Raw genomic sequence first — 17,842 nt, forward strand, 5'->3', positions numbered from 1 at the left:
CACAGACGAGTAAGACACCATTCCCTCCATCTAAAGTCATTGCGATGCAGTGAGGTAAGTGCTAATGGCCGAGTGTCCCAGGAGGAGCACCCGGGACTGAGCGGCTTGTTCTTGCTGGAAAAGGGGAGCCGGGTGAGAGAAGACGACCCCGAAGGGCTGGCACTTGAGCCTCGTCTTAAAGGGCAGGCAGGGGTTTGTAGGCAGAAGCTGGCAGTGGGGGCTCCTCCACGGGGGACGGCGGCTCTTGGAAAGGCAGTGAGGTGTGTTCCGGAAGCCACAAGTCCACAAGTCTTCGGAATGATGCGGAGGGGGGCTCCGCTTGGGGAGTGAGGCGAGGTGGTGACATTTTGCAGCAAAGTGATCTCCAGGGCCTCTCAGCTCTCACACTCCCGACTCTGTGGCTCCTCCGGCCCCATATGGCTCTCCAGGGCTGGCCCGAGTCCATCTGCCGAGGTGGGGGTAGGGGACGCTCCACGCAGTCTGTGGCCTCCCCCGCCTGCTTCTCCACCATAATGTGCTGGTTTGAACTTTATTCCCCAAAGTGGCATTGTCTCCATTCTCATATTGGTAATTCTGTAATGACTGGTTATGACCCTCCCCTCCCCCATATTTAATTCTCATCAGCCCAGCTCTCCACTTTGCTATTAATGATAGCAGCCAGCAAAATAGCTTTCAACATGCCATTGACAGTCTGGTTTAAGAGAGCACTTGAAGTAGTGCTAGACAGCTGAAAGCACCCATAATTGTGTACCAGAGTGAGAACTGCGTGCTCAAGGGCCTTGTTTTTATATGCTTAAAGGGACAATATCTTGTTTTCAACAAATGCTCTCTGAGACTCACGGCCAAGATGCTTTCTTCCCTTCTCTCTTTGCTTTTCTCCCTTGGCTTTTTCTTTTCTTTCTTTCGTCTTTCAAAATATATGTTCCCTCTCAACTTGGGGCTAAGGAGAAACTCAGGGAGGGGGAATTTCCTGCCTCCGCATCAGTGAGGACTGTTGGCGGGTTTGTCGCTTTGAGGCACCCTCCATTGCAGACAGCAGACCGTGGGCCTGGGCCTCCCCTGAGGGTCCTTCGGCCCTGGCATTCTCAAGCAGGTAGTGGGGGAGTTGCAGTTCCTACTAAGGTTGTTTTTGAGTTCTTTTGTTTGCCAAGGATGTTGCACAGTCAGCTTGAGGATGGGGCAGATGGGCTTCCGAGCTGTCCCTGTGAATGTTGAGTAAAGCAGAGGCCACATTAGTGGGGGCACTGGGGGAGGGGTCCGCCAGTTGGAGAGTCAGATCCAAAGACCTCTAAGCCTGGTTCAAATCAGATTCTTGTGCAGAGGCCCCTCTGAAACCATGAGGGTGGGTAGTGCAGAGACTTACATTCTTAAGTGGGGGTTCATCCCAGTTTAGGGGGTTAAGCAGGAGTCCCATTTACTCAGCCCTGGAGATTTTCCCTGAGCGTGAACACCCCCTCCCCTTTGCCCTGGCCGACTTCATTACTCTGAAGGTGCGGCAGGCTGTCGGAAAGAGGCTCCTTCACCCGCTGTCACCAAAGCGCCCCTTTACCAATTGCGTCCTTCAAAGGGTGAAGAAGGAACCAAGTTCCCAGCATTGGGAAAGACCAGAAGTGGGGCTGAGAGGCCGGGGAAGCCCTCTTGGGGCCTGGAGTCTGGCTGCGGCCATTGCCCTGTCCTCTTAGAGGCCGGCTGTTCTTGGCGAAGACTGGGAGCAGGGATCGGCTTGGCTTGTCTGTGGGAGGCAGGCGGCCCCTCCAGTTATCCAGCATGTGAGTAACGCAGGCGGGGGTCTGGGGTCCTGGGGCAGCTGCCGCCGCCGCCGCCACCGCCACCACCACCACCAGATAATCCCAGGACAAGGCCTTTATTGAGGATAAAGAGTGAAAATTTTGATCTTCCAAACATTCTGGATTTTAATAATAGAGCCCTCCTGTACTGATAGCACTTGACTGTTGGCAAAGCAGATTAGGCCTTTTCATCTTGGGAACCTAGAATAAGGGCCCCGGGGTCCAGGAGACACAAACACCACAATGAAAGCCTCAGAGCAGGGCAGGAAAGGCTTGGGGTGTGAGGATGACCCGCATCCTTCCGGGGCCCTGGAGGGCTGTGTTCTTAAATTGGGGGTGGGCTGGGGCAGAGCGGGGTGGAATGACGAGGCCATGAGTCCCTGAGGGACAGGACCAGTTTGTATTCGCCGCAGCCTCTGAGCCCAGCATGGGGCCTGGCCCACTCTGGGGGCACAGTGTGCACTTTGTGGGGCACTCGAGGACTATGCCCCAGTTTGGTGTTCTCCCTGACTCTGTATAGTATTATGGACTTTCTGGAAAGGATACAAGTCTTTCTCAGGTTGGCTGCAAAAGTCATGATTATAGAAAGAAATGTAAAAGTATCATAAAGCTTTGATTTAAAGTGTCTTTAATATAGCTTAGGCATTTTTTTGTGAGATGAGGAAAGGAGAGGCATGAGGAAAGAGAGTTGGGAGGAAAGAGGATAAAGTGGAGAGGTGGGGGAATGGGGAATGAGGAAGAGATGGTCAACCTGCTGAATTTGGATTAAGGAGAGGAACTGTAGCAGGAAGCAGGGGTGGTGGCTTGGAGGGTAAATTAGTGAACTCTGCTTGTCATGCCCTGGCAGGCTGTTTGGGCCCGGAGCTCCAAGAGTTATGGCCTTATCTCATTGCCCTTTTAAATCCTTGATAACCATTATTCACAGCTCTTCATCTGTTTTGTTTTTTTTTTAAATTGTGCGTAAGAACTCTATTAGCCCAATGGGAGAAGATGCTTTTTAGTTGGCACTGGAGTGCTACTCCGTCTTCCCCCAAATGCACCAGGAGTCCTTCCTGCAAGGCCTGCAGCCCTGGGAACACTGCCGGCAGGGCAGGGGACTCTTCCTTCCCAGTTGGCCTGAAGGCTTTGGTTTTAGACTCCTCCACCACCACCCAGCCAGGTGTGACGGAGGGCTGGGGGAGGAGGCCCTCTACCCACTCCCGAATACTCCCTTGGGGAGAGAGCCCTCAACAGGCTGTCCTGACCCCATGTCTGAAATGGATCCTCATGAAGGGCATGCTTTGTGAGCTGGGGTGATTTCTGCTGGGGAAGAGGAAGGCCGTTCAGTGTAGACTGGTGGGCGAGGGATGGGAGTCAGTCCTCAATAGGGTGGGGCTGGGGTGCAGGAACTATCAGACTGCTGTCCAGGAAGAGGTAGGCAGACTCACTGCTCCCGGGGGTGCTGCAGGTGGTACCCCAGGGTCTGGAGGGAGGGGAAAGCGGCCCGGTGGGAGTAGGGTGAGGGTGAGATCACGGAGGGAGGCGGAGAGCCAGCCGGGACTGATGGGCCAGTAGGGGCTGTAGCTTCTCCTTACGCCGTCACTCTGGGAAGGAGGGAGGCCTTCCTCTGAGCTCTCTCACCAGTGCACAGGGCTGCAGTCCAGTTCTTATCTCGCCTTGCCTAAGAGCAGAAGTCCTAGGGAAAGGCTCTGGAGGAAGTGAGGTTGACGGTGCTGCCCTGTCTCCCACCCTCCTTCTGTAGCCTTAGACCTTGTCCTGGAGGAACGGAGATCTCCATGAAGCCGGCTTGAAATGGGGAGAAGCATTAGAGCCCGCAAAGAGCTGCCTTGCCACGGCCAGGTGCCTCCCACTGTTGACTCGACACTGGCTTCTGTGTCACCTGGCACTTGTCTGTGACACCAAGGAGCCCAGCCTGGAGGAACTTCTTAAGGGGGGCTCTCTAGATCCTCCTCGTCTCTCTTAGCCTCTTTGGGTTTCTGTCTGTTCTCTCACTTGGGTCTTACTCCACTTCTCAAGAGACCCACACCTGGCTCTCCCTCGCTGTCCCCCTGACCAAGCCCCTTTCTTCAACTCTGGTGATGCTGTAGGAACACTGGGCGTTTCCCAGGCCTTCTGGTGATGGGTGGGGTGGGTCCCTGGTAAGCCTGTTTTTACTACACCTTTTTGTCAGTGGATTCAGAGTTTCTCCATCAGAAGTCAACTGGTTCTGAAAGGGGGATCTTGAGAAGTTAGATCAGAGCTCCAGGAGTGGGGAGGTGGTATGTCCTGGTGGCTAAGAGACAGGCTTGGAGGTCAGACAAACTTGGGTTTGAATCCTAGGTCAAGACTTACTGACTCTGTGACTTGGGGCAGACTCTGAGCTCTGGGAACTTCCGTTTGTAATGCGGATGATAATGACACCCACCTATTAGAGCAGTGCTGTCCCGTGAACTCACTCCGGTTGTGGAAACGTGTATTTTACTGTCCAGTATAGGAGCCACCAGCCAGATGTGGCTACTGAGCACTTGAAGTGTGGCTCCCGTGGCTGAGGGACTGAGTTGTAAATGGAATTTTAAGTAACGTTAGTTAGCTGTACATGGCTGGTTGGTTCATATCTTGGACTGTGGTTATAGGGAGCGTTAGGAGGATTATATGAGGTGACCCATATTAACTCTTAGCACAGTACCCACTGTGCGTACAGGAGGACCTAGCAAGGTATTCTCACAGTGGGACAGAGTCCCCAAAGTTGCCAGGGAGGACAGGATCTTGGTGTTGTGTGTGTTGTAAGACTTCCCAGGGCCCCTTCTCCTTTGTTGCTTGCCGGCTCCGCGTGCCAGCCCTGCAGAGGGGGCGTCATGAGCACCACCTGACAGACAGGAACGCTGACGTGTACCGAGGTTAGTGACTCGCTTGTGGTGTCACGGTGGACCGGGGCGGGTTTAGAACTGGAAACCAGGGCGCTTTCACTTGTGGACCGAGGATCTTTATCCACGTGCCATATCAAGGTGTGGTCTTTTGTGGTCTCCCCACATGCCCAACCCCCAGACCCACCTGTACTGCAGGGGTTTGATTCCAGTTCTGGGAAGTCCCCAGACAAAGCCTTTCAGAGTTCAGTAAAATGTGAGCGTCAGTGATGCGCAGATCAGGGTTTTTCCGCCTGGGCACTACTGACATTTGGGGCTGGAGAGTTCTTTGTGGTGAGGCTGGCCTGGGCATCCTAGGATGGTTGGCAGCATCCCTGGCCTCTTTCCCCTAGTTGTCAGTAGCACCACTCCAGTTGTGACACCCAAAAATTTCACCAGACATTGCCTAATGTCCCCTGGGGAGCAAAATCGCCCCTGGTTGAGAACTCTTGATGTAGGGGGAAGAATTCTGGCTCTAGAGCTGGGAGACTTGGTTGCCACTGTCTTGCTCTGTGACCTAGGCAGCTCCTTGCCCTCCCTGGGCCTCATTTCCTCATCTGTAAAAGGAGATGTTGAACACGATGGTGGTTTGGGAGGAGGTCAGTTGGAGAGGGAGCCGATCATATAAACAAGCCGATCATATAAACAGATAACGAATCTTGATTTTTATGGCCTATGAAATGCCACCACTCCTGCCATCCTTGTCTGAGGAGAGAGGACTCTGACCCTTCTAATCTAAGGAGGGGACATGCTCTTTGGTTGTGAACTCCGTGGTGGGTGGATAACATGGGGCTCTGTTTCTGCCCGAAGTCTGCCTGTCCCCTCCACTGACACCTCATTTTCCCTTCCTGCCGCCCAGGTTTTCCAGAGCACCCCTGTCCGTAAGTCATAGCCAGTATTTCATTTGTAGCACTGACCTTATGGGGAGACCCCCAAAATTTAATGAGCTGCTTCTGCAAGGGTAATGTGACTTTTACAGCCTGTTGAGGGGTGAGGGGAGATTTGCATAATGTTCCAAGGGGGATTAGGTGGCGGGGGTTGCCATGGCAACCTCCTGGGGATGAATTGAGAATTCTCCCTCCTGGCAGGAGTTGGCCAGTGGAGTCTGGGAAGGTTGGGGAGGGGGCAGGGGGTTATCTGAGGGGAGGGAGGGCTGGAAGGGTGGCTGAGCCAGGGATGAATGGGCAGTGCTGGGGGAAGGTGTAATCTGAAAAGGCTTTCCCTGTTCTGTCTACACAAGCAAGCTCTTTGAGAGCCGTTCCCTGGAGTGGGGGTGGGAGGCGAGCAGAGTTTAATGTGTTTGGGAACCAAGAAATTAAAGTGAACAAATATTTAAAGATTATTGGATCTTGTTAACAGGAAGCCCGGTAGATGGAAACTGAGAGTCTGAAAAATGAAAGTGTTAGAATCTTAGAGCCAAGGAGGAACTTGGCTGTCATCTAGGCCCAGGTCCCTCCCATGAGTGGTGTTTACCCGTTTCCCTGTTGGGTTGCCACTGAATGCTTCCGAGGGTGGGACACTCACTTGCACACGGCACCTAATTCAGAGCTCTGGTTATTGTACTGGACCTGAATCTGCCTCTGCCGTGTAACGGAAACTGAGGCCAAAGTGCAGGACGTACCTGGGCCTGGAGTGCAGGTCTCGAGGCTTGGCGTTGCCAGCTCTTTCCGGGGTCAGTGGCCTAGATGCTTCCTCTTCCCCCACCTCCGCCACTCCCCCCTTCCTCTCTCAGCCCCACCATTCCCAATTCCCTTACTCCCTAGACTCTTGGCGGGAAATGTCTGAGATTTCTTGGGGGGACCAGAGAAAGGGAAGGCTTAATTCCTTTCAAGGAAGTGTGTGGAAGGGTCACGCCACAGCCTCAGCTCCCAGACTCCCTTGCCTTTCACGGGGCCTAGCTGGGTAAGGGCGAGTGCATTGTCCCCTGCCTGCCATCCTTACCCTGTGTGAAGGGCGTAGGGGCGAGTGTGTGGAATGTCCATCACAGCTGGCCCCAGCCAGCATCCCATTCCCTCCAGGAGACAGATCCTCAGGGTCACGCCAGGGCTGGGCCTTTTCTTGTACCTTCCGGCATAAAGAATTCAGCAGGCTTCCTTGGAAGCATAAATATTTGATGGTGTCGTAGTTATATATAATTTGATCAATATGTCAGTGCTAAAAGGGCCTTTAAGGAGGCTCACCTCTCACTGACTGAGCTGTGATGGAAACCTCCCCAGCCCCGCCAGGAGCAGGGGTTATTATCTCCCTCGGCTGCTAAGTGGACCATTTATTTGTCCCCTTCTTAAAGACACTATGGTGCTGCTTTCCCCGAGAGCCGGTAAGGGGACGAGGTGGGCCTGGGAACCCCATGCAGGCTTTTGCTGGAGGTCCCTGTCCCTGGACTTCCCTCCCATGAGCAATAAAATACCCGCTTGCTTTGTTTCAGTGCTCTCCGAGTTTGGTCTGAGGAGAAACTGCCTGGCAAGGAATTTCATCTTGTAGTGCAATAATTGAGGGCCTATCAATTTAGAATTGCCTAGGAAATGCAATGGGATATTTTAAGTTGAAATTGCCTGGACACATTGTTCCGGAATCTTCCAATATTTGATTGCTGGGAGATGGTGGCGCCCGGCTGCTGGAGCCTCCTCCTTCTGCACAGCCCCCAGCGTCTCCCTGTGCCCCTGTGATTTTAATTCAAGATGAAGCAGACTCTCTGAATACCCTAGCACTTGAGTCAGAGAACCAGGTAAAACCTGATTAAAATTCAAGAATCCTAGAGCGCCTGAGTCTCCACCCAAACACGTGGTTCTAGAGGAGTCACCTGAGGCCCAGCCAGCAGGACGTCTTTCCAGAGGTCACATGGCCTGGCGGGGACAGAGCTGGGTCGAGCACCACCATTTCTTCATGACTTTGGGGTGTGGCTCGTGTTTCACATAGGCAGGCCTCCTTCCCTCGTCTCATTTCTCTCACTGACATCCACACATGAGTCTCTAGGTTCACAACACACGGCTCTTTCCAAGACCATGCCCTGATTGTCCCAGGAAGAAATCCTTGTTGTAGACATGAAACTAGGAGCCTAGTAGCGGCCCCTTGACTATCTCACAGATGTGGAATTGCTGTTACTTCCCACTAAACAAAATGGCGTGAAGAGCCCTTGCTTGGCCGTCTTTACTGTGCCGCCACTCTTGTCTTGTGAATCACAGAACCCGGACAGTAGGTGCTTGACACTTACAGATAGGACATCCCCACTCTGGCCTGCTCTGACGGTTGTGTGCACTTTTGCTAATGGACACATTTGAATGGTTTGTGCTATGAAGACTGATCCTCAGGACTGAGCCCCAGCCTGCCCTGGCCAGCCCACCACCCTACGTCCACCCACATCTCAAGGTGGCTTGCCTCTTCTCTGCTTGTCGTTGACGCTCGTGCCATGCTCTGTTTCGCTGAGCTTTATGGAGGAAATAATATGTCACAGAGCAATTCAGGAATGTTTAGCATTCTTAAAACTCTAAATGATGACTCCTGGATCTCATGTTATATCCAGTCCGTCCCTCCATTTTGCAGACAACAAAACGGAAGACCAGGAGGGAAGTGCTCTGCCCAAAGCCACACAGCCAGATGGAGGCAGAGCTGGGAGTAGAAGCCAGGGCATTGCTGTGTGACTTTGGGTCATAACATGCTCTTTAAAGTGGCAGATTTCTCCCTCTCCTTGTTTTTGTTTGGCTGAGGTTAAAATGGAGTGTGCATTCTCAAGAGCTGACGGCAGCATAAAACCAAGTAGTGGAGAGACCGTCTGGTGGAAGTGGCTGTCAACTGCGTCTTGAGCAGTCAGCTGAATTTTTTAAAAAGGCCAACAAGTGGCTGAGTGCTGAAGGCCAGGAGCAGGAGGTTGCTGGGGGTGAGGACCGAGAGCAGATTCCATCTCCCTTAATTCAGTGTCCTGGGTCAGAGGCCCAAGGATGGTAAGTTGCAGCAAATGTGAGTGCCAGAATGTTTTTAGAGAAATACCCTTTTTGGAATGCTCAAGTACCCTCGGTTTACAGCAAGATGTTTGGAGGTCCTACTTTAATGAGGAGATGATCATGCAAATGGGAGCTACTAAGGTACGTTGAGCAGATTGCTCTTTGGGAAATTACACTTGCCCCCCTACTATCTTGTTTTCCGTCATTTATTTGCCTAACAATCTCGACAGAGACGCAGGGCAGATGTTACCCCCAGCGCCCAGTTGGGAGCGCAGATTCTGAATTTTGCAGAATCTCTCTGCACGTTTCTCTGAACTGCCTCTCTGTCTGTGTCTAGTAGATTAATTCCTTCCAAGGAACAATGTTTTTCCACCAGCAAAGCCGCCTTCTTTGAACCACACTTGAAAAGAAACTTTCAAAGGCAGCAACAGGCTCCCCAAACACCTTTTTTCCAAAGGAAGCCGCCTTCCTGCTGCCCGGCACCCCCTCCTCTCGGGTTTGTGTCTGAGGATCTGGCTCACAGGTGGTGGCTTTGTGCAACCGAGATGGAGGGAAGGATGGAGGTCAGCCTCCTGGACCACGGCTGCCTTATTGATAACCGTGCCCTGAATCGCCAAAAGGAGTTTTCCAATGTATGATCTAGTTCCAATTTGTGATTTGTGACTTGTCCCGATCGTCGAAGTCACACGTCTTGATTTTTTTTTTCTTCCTTTCTTGGAACTGATGTTTAGAGCTTGTTTGAGTTGGATCAAATGCTGTTTTAACAGCTGTTCTAATCGGAAATGCTGTCAATTATTAACCCTGACAGTAGTTTTTCTTTCAAAAATACTTCTAAGCTCTCTCAGAATGTCAAAATGTGGCTGTTTGGTAGGAAATTGTTTAGTGAAGTTGCTTAATTTCTGAGCATCAGTTTCCCCATCTGAAAAGTGGAGATTTTAGTACGCACCTCCCCTGTGGGTTTACTGAGAGCTCACGCATGTGAAATGCTTGGAACAGCTGGGTCGGCGGATGTTAGCCATTATTATTATTGTTGTTGTTAAGAGCGGTTCTGTCCGGTCAACTTCCTATTTCCAGGAGCTCCTCCCGCAATCACCACCCTCACAAAAATAAACATTAAAAAAAGACTTTAAGTGACCAGTTTTCCTGTTCCTTCTCTGACTCACCAGCGTGTCCTGAGCCTGTTCTCAGGGTTGGTGGCCAGCGTAGAGAGGGGTGGCACTCAGTCCCTGCTTCCACTTTTGAGGGGCGTGCTGCTCAGCAGCAGGCGATGGCTTGCCCCTGGGAGGGATGGGATTTGCATGCTCTCTCTGCCCCCACTTCCCCCCAGAAAAAAACCCAGATCCAAAGACAGGGAAGCCCTGGTTTACTATAAAAGCTCCTCGAGTGTAAACCCCTCTCCCCTCTACCCCTCCCCCCGCCATAACCCTGTCTCCTGGTATGCCCGAGTCCTTCCTGCCACTCACCAAGGCCTCTCTTCATTGGGTTTAGGCCCCAGGAGGGAGCCTGAATGTGAATACCCAGGTCTCCAGAATGTTCCATAGCCATGTGGAGCCTTCTGATGGCCCTCAGTTGATGTTTCTGGTCTTGGGAGGTGGTGAAGGAGGCAGGAACTGCTTTCAGTGGGGTGGAAGGGTGGGACTGAGGGAACTCGCTCTGAGCCACCCACGGGGCTTCTGAGCAGCCCAGCCCCTGGCCCCCTGGTGGCCTGCATGCCAGGCCTTGAACCAGGCATGCCTGCATGGAATCCTGGCAGATCCCTTTTCCTCACAACCAGAGGATGCTGGGCTCCGGACCAGGCCTGCGGGAAGAGCCCACCTAGGAGAAGCCTGTGGCCACGGTTGCTGCAGGGTGTGGGGAAGGGAAAGGTCGCTACTTTTCACTTTTTCCCTTTGACTACCAAGACCCTGACACTTGACCTATTTGCTAGAGGAAGTAGCAACAGCTGGGAACCCTTTTGTAACCCTCTACCCCAGAGATGGTGAGAACTGTAGTTGCTAAGTAGGCTGGAGTGACCGGGAAGGTGCGGGGCCTGCCACCTGCCCTCCCAGCTGTGGGGAGGGGCCAGCAGCCAGGGGCCCACCGAGTTGGCTGTGGTCGGTCTGGCTTGACCACACCACCTCGCTCTATTGGCGAAGCTTGGACTGATGCCCACCCCACCTCCCAGTTGTCTGTCCATACTCGGTTCGCCACGGCCCCTCCCACGATGCTGCCCCGATGGCGGCAGGCCCAGATCTGTGCCCAGGGGGACACTGCGTTATGAAGAGTCAAAAAATAGATGCAGGGAAGTTGGTGGGATTCTTTTGGCTAAACATTTTTTTGACCACCTACTATGTGCCAGGCTCTGCTGAGGTGAGAGGCCTTGAACCAATGTGCTTCCCTGAGCAGTGAAGCTGGTTTATTTAGTTTATTTCTGGTTTTTGTTTTTAATATATCTTTCTATTATTTGGCACATAAACATGTGACAGTTGAGTGACCGCGTTGTTCTCTGCAGGTTTGGACTAGGATGCAAACTAGCTGATTGTTTCTAGAACTGCTGCCATATACAACCCTGACTCTTATATTTCATTCCCCTTCCCCACTATTGATCAATTTGGGGGAGGAAAAAATGAACAGAAATGAGAAAGGACCCTATTTTGGAGTAGAACTCTTCCCCCTTACCTAGAGGAGTAATTTATACAATAATTAATCTTCCCTGGTTTCTTACAGTATGAATGGCGGGCTAGTGGGTGGAGGCCCGGGGAGCTGCTGAGAGCCCTGCACTGCACACACCAGCCCACACAACGAAGAATTATCTGGCCCCAAATGTCAGTAGCACTGAGGCTGACAAACCTGGATGTACTGTGTCCTTGCTGGAGCATCCCCAAGATGTGTGCATGTGGCTCTCAGCCTGGGGTGATTGTCCCCTCCCTCCTGGGAGTTTGGAAGTGTTGGGGGTACGAGGGACAGTCTTTCACACAAAGAATTGTCCCAAGTGCCTGTGGTCGGAGAAACTGGCCCTATTCCTAGGGGTGCGGAGTGTTCCAGGAGGGGGAAGCTGCCCCCATCCCCACCCAGCAGTCCCTGATGTAGTGGACAGGCCGTCTGTGTTGGAGCCGGCCACTGCTGCCTGCAGCCCCGGGACGTCAGGCCGCAAAAGTCCATCAGATTCCTAGTCGATGGCCTGTCTTCTTCACAAACCAGAGGCGTCCTCATCAGTGGCTTGTGGTTGGAGGGATGTGGGGGTACGGGCCTTAGGAGTTCTCCTGAGGTCCAGGGTCTGTTGGTAAGCCTTCAGACAGCATGGTTTTTATTTTAAGGGCACAGGGATTTCTCATCCAGAATCATTTGACATGCAGATGATCACAGGTTTTTTAAGGCTGTTGTCATGGTTTTGTCTCTGAAAGATTGCTGTGTGCTGATGAGAGCATTGAAGCCAGCTCTGGGACCTCGGTCCCGGCGGCCACAGATTCAGAATGAGATAAGAAAAGCAATTCTGAGCCTTGTCTATCAGTGGTTCTAGGCCTTATTGTCTGGACTCAGTTAACCGTTTAGCACGACTCTTTTTTTCTTTTCTCTTTTTTTAGCCCCTCTTAGTCTGAGATCCTGGGGTTCACATAGGACATGAGTGGCAAAAACAGTTGGTGTTTCTCTAAATGTGATCTTTTCTGGGGTGTTAGGGGGTGAGGCGGAGAGCTGATCTGCTTTTCTACGATCAACATATGTGAAGGGCTAGGGATCCAGTGAGTTATCTCCTGAGCAGCTTCTTAGAGGAGGCCGTGCTTTACCCTAAAAACTGAAGCATTAGTGGTGGCGTTCAGGTGGGGTTGCACATGGCTGGGGGTGGGATTGGTCTGGTTGGGGGAGGCAGCAGAGACAAGGGGGGGCGAGGGAGACCCTCTGTGCCAGTTATCACTGCCTGTGCAGCTGGCCCCAGCTGCGTCCTGTCCTGTTTGTCTCAGCGCCTGTCTTGCTGTTGCCATCGGGCGCCACTGGGCACCTCACTGCGTTTCACTGTTGTAGTAGGTTTTACTGGGGTGTGCGGTGTGGGGGTTCTTGTTTTGCTTCGTTTTTAATTAGGGCTTCCGTCCAGAGGAGGCAAACTGTATTCTGAACCAAACATCTAGACCACCTCCGATAGGAAATTGGAGCTCCGCAAAATGTAGGCAGCTTGGCTGGGGGGCGGATTGGAAGAGATTTTTGGATGCTGTGGGTTTAACGAGGCCCCCTGGGACGACGCCGACTGAGGGTGGACAGGATGGAGCCGGTCATAGAGTCTGTGGTCTGGGGCGAGTTTGCACTCCCACCCGTCAGGCATTTCGGCCACCTGATCTATGTGCCTGAGCTTCACGCAGCCTCTCTTCTTTTGCAGACAGAGATTGCGAAGAGACTGAACACAATTTTAGCACAGATCATGCCTTTCCTGTCGCAAGAGGTAAGGCCTTTTACTGTGTCCTCCTTTTCTTTCCAAAGCAGCCCAGCGGCTGACCGGGTCCCACTGAGCCCACTCCTGTCCATTCCTACTGCCTGAGGTTGACAACCTGGAGATTTGCAGAGCCTTCTCCAGCACACCAGAGGGACCATTTGCTTGTTCTTCTGGTAGAACTGGGTCTCTGCTGCGCAGACCAGGGAGGAGGGTCCTGGCCTGTGACGGGGCTAGCAGCAGACAGTGGGAGCCTCTGTGCCCGCTATGCCCCATCAAGCCAGCATTCCCAGCCTCACTTTCCCTGTGCCCCAACTTCCACACCTGAAAACATCTAGGAGCAAGGAAGCCTGGCCAGTCAGTGCCAAGGGCCAGAACCTCTAAGGGGACCCCAGTCCCCAGGACAGTGTCCTCGCCAGAGGCATGACCAGTCAGTCACATCACCTTCTCAGCACTTTCCAAGGGGCCCCCATCTGAGGCAGGGCTGGGCTAATGGGCGACATGAAAGAAGTGTCTCCAGGGAGGCTCCTTGTGCAGGGCAGACAGCTGGGCCAACTGAGGGGCCTGTTTCTGCCCAGTGCTCACTCCAGCTGGGCCAGGCCCTGCCCTCCACATCCCCTCTGTGGCTCAGGCCGCCTCAGCTGCCTCCTGGAGTCCTGGGTCTCTGAGTCAGAGTAATGACCAGTAAATGATGGAATTCATGTAAAAACAGAATAGAGTGATGTCCTCACAGCTTACAGCCCAGTGGGCAGAGAGCTGTACACAAAACAGATGCTACCTCAAAGCTGAAGGCAATGAATGCACCAGAAAGAAATTTTTTTAAATAGACTTTATTTTTCAGAGTAATTTTAGGTTCACAGGAAAATTGAGTGGAAAGTGCAGGGATTTCCTACAGCCTCCCCTCCTAACAACATCCTGCACCAGAGTGGGCCATTTGTTACAGTTGCTGAACCCACACTGACACTCGTTATCGCCTGAAGTCCACAGTTTATATTAGGGTCCGCCTTGCCACTTTTTCTCTCTCTTTCTAATCTGTCTGGGCACATACTTTTTTGTTTGCTTACTCTCTACTTAGATGGATAGAGATGAGTATATACAGATACACATACTTTTCTTCTGAACCACTCGAATGTCACTTGCAGACATCCTCACAACCCACCCCTCACCACTCTCGCCATGTCTCCTAAAACGGGCGGCTCTCCCACGTGACTCCAGTGTTGTTAGCGCATTCAGAAAGCTCATCCTCAGTCAGGAGTGTCCTCTGATCCTCAGCTCATATTCAGATGCATGGAAGGAAGCTTTTTTGTATGTGTGATAGAGGAAGGCGCTTGACTAATAGCTGTCTTTTGGCTCATTTATATTTTAATTCAAAGGAAGTTTTGATTACAAAAGGAATGCATGCTTATTGCAAAGGGCTTAAAGAAGAAAGTAAAAATGCCCCGTCCCCATCCCACTCGTGTCCTGCTCTGGTTGGGTGACCCTCTTGGCCCCCTTTTGCCTTCTCTGGGGGGCTCTGACTGCCTACCCCGAGCGGCACTCCCTGTGCCTCCCCGGGGAGGGCGGCGTCCTCTGACCCTCGCACTGTTCCCTCCAGCACCAGCAGCAGGTGGCGCAGGCGGTGGAACGTGCCAAGCAGGTCACCATGACGGAGCTGAACGCCATCATCGGGGTACGTGGACTCCCCAGTCTGCCTTTCACCGTGTGTATAGCCCTTTTATTCCTCTCATTTACCACAACCAGAGATCGACCCTGACCTTAGCTGGCCTCAAAGAATGGCGGCCCCAGGGTCCCCGCTTCCCCGAACATCTCATGGGCTTGGGACCATTTGGGGCTCTCTCCCCCTTGGCTCCCCAAGCGCCTCTCGGTCCCCTAATTAAAGGGGTGCCCGACATGCCTCAAATCCAACTCTAAACTCATCAGCAGTGTCCTCCCCCAGCTTTTGGCATCCCCACAATTGAGAGTGGTCCTTGGGATCACCTTGGAGGTCATGCTAACTGACCAGGGTACTGGCCTCCTCGCGCCTCCCTGGGCGCCTGTCTGCTGTGTCCCCTCCCTGGCAAAGGTCTGCCCTTCTTTGGCCACCTGGGTTCAGAACGGTCTCTGCTGTACTGTTGATGTGAAACGTGCTGTGGAATCGGGTTTGGGCCTTGCTGTCCCATGCACTGAGCTGCCTGGCTGAGCATTCGTCACAGGTCTTCCTGACCTTCTAGAAGCCCCGTCTCATCCCGGCACAGGGAGAAATATCCAGGAGTGCTTTGTGAGGCCCTCTTCGGTCCGACCCTCAGGGAAGGCAGGAGGCCGATCTCTCCCCTCCAGCATCCCTACCTGGCTTGCATCTCCAGTGCGTTTCTTGAGCTCACATAGCTTCTTTCTCCTGCTTGCTGCCTTGGTGGGAGGCTGAGGATATTTAAGATAAGCATCTGGGGAAAAACAGTTTTTTCATGTGGCTTTGGGCAAGACTCTTAGCCTCGGAGTATACCTGTCCTTATTCTGTCCCTGAAATGAAGGAATCACTGCTTCCCATCCACAGACAGCGGGGTCACGGTCCCCCAGGGGGGCTTGCAGACAATAGAGATTCCAGGGCACTCGCCCCAGTGTTCTTTCCATAGGTCTGGGGGTGAGACTGGGAATCTGTGTTTCTGAAGTTTTCCAGATCCTTCTGAAGGGTAATCAGGCTGGGGAAGCAGTGGACTGATTGTCTGAGGCCCCTTCAGCCCTGACATTCTGAGACCCTGGCTGGTCTTCAGTCCTTTTTTTGTTCTTATGTGAGGTCATTATTTCAAGGTGGAACTGAAGGCCCAGAATGTTCTGCTTGGTGAGCTAAGTGATGTGTTCTAGTTGTGTTCTACCTGTGTGACCTCGGGCAGGTCCCGTCTCTTCCTCGGGCCTCAGTTTCTGCATCTGTTAAAGGAGAGGTTGGACCAGCTCATCTCTTTGGGCCAGGAAGGCTGGGAGGCTGGGTTCGGAGTGACAGTGATGCTGGTGGATTCCGACCCCCATCACACCCTGGGACCCGTGATGGGTACGTGGTTCTGTGCTCTGGTTTAAGCCCTGTGGCAGCTGCTGGGGGGAGGGGGGAGAGGGGAGGCATGAAAGCATTCACCTGGTCTGAATCCTGGCAATGCTGGGGGAGGACCAGACCCTCACCTCCTGTGTGGGAGGAGCAGAGAGGAGTCTGGAAAGGGAAACATGAGTAAGTGGTCAGTGTTTTTAGCCACTGAGCTGGGAAGCATGATATTATGGTTCCCCCATTGGGTAATAAGTTTGAAGTCTCCTCGGAGATCATCTAGCCCAGGGTCCTTCGGGCTCATCACTGTGAAATTTGGGGCCAGATCCTTTGTTGTGGGGCTGTCCTGTGCGTGGTGAGATGTTCAGCGCAGCCCTGTCCTCTTTCCACTGAATGCCAGTAGCACCCCCCACGCACACTTATGACACTCAAAAACGTCTCCAGACACCGTCAGATGCCCTAGAGGGGGTGAAATGGCCCCTAGTGGAGAACCACTGAGCTAGCTGTTGCCCTTGTTTTACGGAGAGGGGAAGTGGCTCATGGACTGTTACGTATACCAGGACCAAAGCCAGGCCAGACAGAGGTCAGGGGCTGACTTCCAGCCCCGGCTCTGCCCACACCCCCACCAGTCCAGCCGTAGTATGGGGCATGTGTCCTCGGCCTCGGTGACCAGTTCACAGCTTGGTGGCCCTGCTGATAGTGGCAGAAGGGACGCAGGATGGGAAGTGCGTGGTGAGTTCTGTCGTCTGGAATTTCTCCTCTTCTGGCTCCTCGTGCCCATCCCCTTGCAGGGGACTTCTGAATTTTCAGGCCGAGTCCTCCCATCCCGGCGGTGGCCACAGTGGGGTCCCTTCTCTCCCTCTGCGTCCCTCTTTGGAATTAAAATCCTCTTCTGAAAATAATTTGTCTTAAGCTCTAAGAAAAGAGAGAAACTGGGGGAGAAGCGCTGCCCAGATGTGCACCACTCCCCGTGAGTAGCACTTAGGGAGCTGCAAGTGAGGTCACGGCGGCTCGAGGAAGTATTGGAATTCAATCAAAGCCAACGAGTGGGGCCTGTGACCCCGGTTTTCAAGGTAATTGCTTCTCCGCTCTGAGTGAATGCCGCCATCGCCCTGTCATTAGGCGGGCAGCCATCCCATCGCCACGCCTGACGGAGCTGCAGCGGCGGGAGTGATGGACAGCTGAGGCTCCGCGCACCGCGGGCTGGCGCCACCGCCACCGTCACCACCACAACCACCGCCCTCCCGGCAGGGACGAGAGGGGAGCGGCTGCCGCTGAGCAGCCTCAGGGAAGTGACGTGGAGAAGGATGGCCAGTGCCAGAGGGCCCCAGGCTGGTCGTGAAAGGGCAAGAGTCTTGGCCCCAGCAGCAAAGGGCCGTGAAGAAAAGGTCCCAGGAGGCTCTTGGCAACTAGTGGCTGCCTCCATAGCGCTTTGGAGTTGCCACTATGGAGGGAGAAGTTGCCTGGTCCTCTGGTCTGGGAGTTCAAGAGTCACTTCGTTGCACCAGGCCTCAGTTTCCCCGTTTGTGACAAGATGGAGGGCCAGGCAGGTTCCATCTAATGTGCCCGCTTCAGTCAGCTGTTTCTGGCTCTCGGGTATGGAGTGGAAGGATTCTGAGGTCGTGTCTTGGCTGACCTCAGAGAGAGCTCAGTTGGGTGTATCTGGTGTGGGCCGGCCTCTGCCTAACGGCCCATTTATTGCATGGATTGGAGGATTTCTAGGGTCTCCCTCCTCGTGAGAAAGACCGGGATTCGGTGTCAGATTGGTGTGAGGAAAGAGAAGAGGGGCAGGTGGAGGGAGCCCAGCTGTGCTGGCCCAGCCCTGGTCC

The 17,842-nt window shown here is 53.3% G+C and overlaps 1 protein-coding gene across 20 annotated transcripts in view; it reads left to right on the top strand.

Moving 5' to 3' along the window:
- The window catches only part of TLE3 (TLE family member 3, transcriptional corepressor), a 49,770-nt gene that overhangs the window by 8,623 nt on the left and 23,305 nt on the right, over positions 1–17,842 (top strand). For 10 of the 20 annotated variants that reach the window (XM_070269416.1, XM_005602961.4, XM_070269428.1 and 7 more), the window contains 2 exons: positions 12,956–13,018; positions 14,601–14,705. In XM_070269416.1, the coding sequence (XP_070125517.1) occupies positions 12,956–13,018; positions 14,601–14,705 (168 nt within the window). The remainder of the gene's footprint in view (positions 1–12,955; positions 13,019–14,600; positions 14,706–17,842) is intronic. The other 10 variants (XM_070269462.1, XM_070269483.1, XM_070269487.1 and 7 more) reach the window with 1 other exon arrangement.

Source organism: Equus caballus, chromosome 1 (assembly GCF_041296265.1).
Source record: "Equus caballus isolate H_3958 breed thoroughbred chromosome 1, TB-T2T, whole genome shotgun sequence".
Lineage (NCBI taxonomy): Eukaryota > Metazoa > Chordata > Mammalia > Perissodactyla > Equidae > Equus > Equus caballus.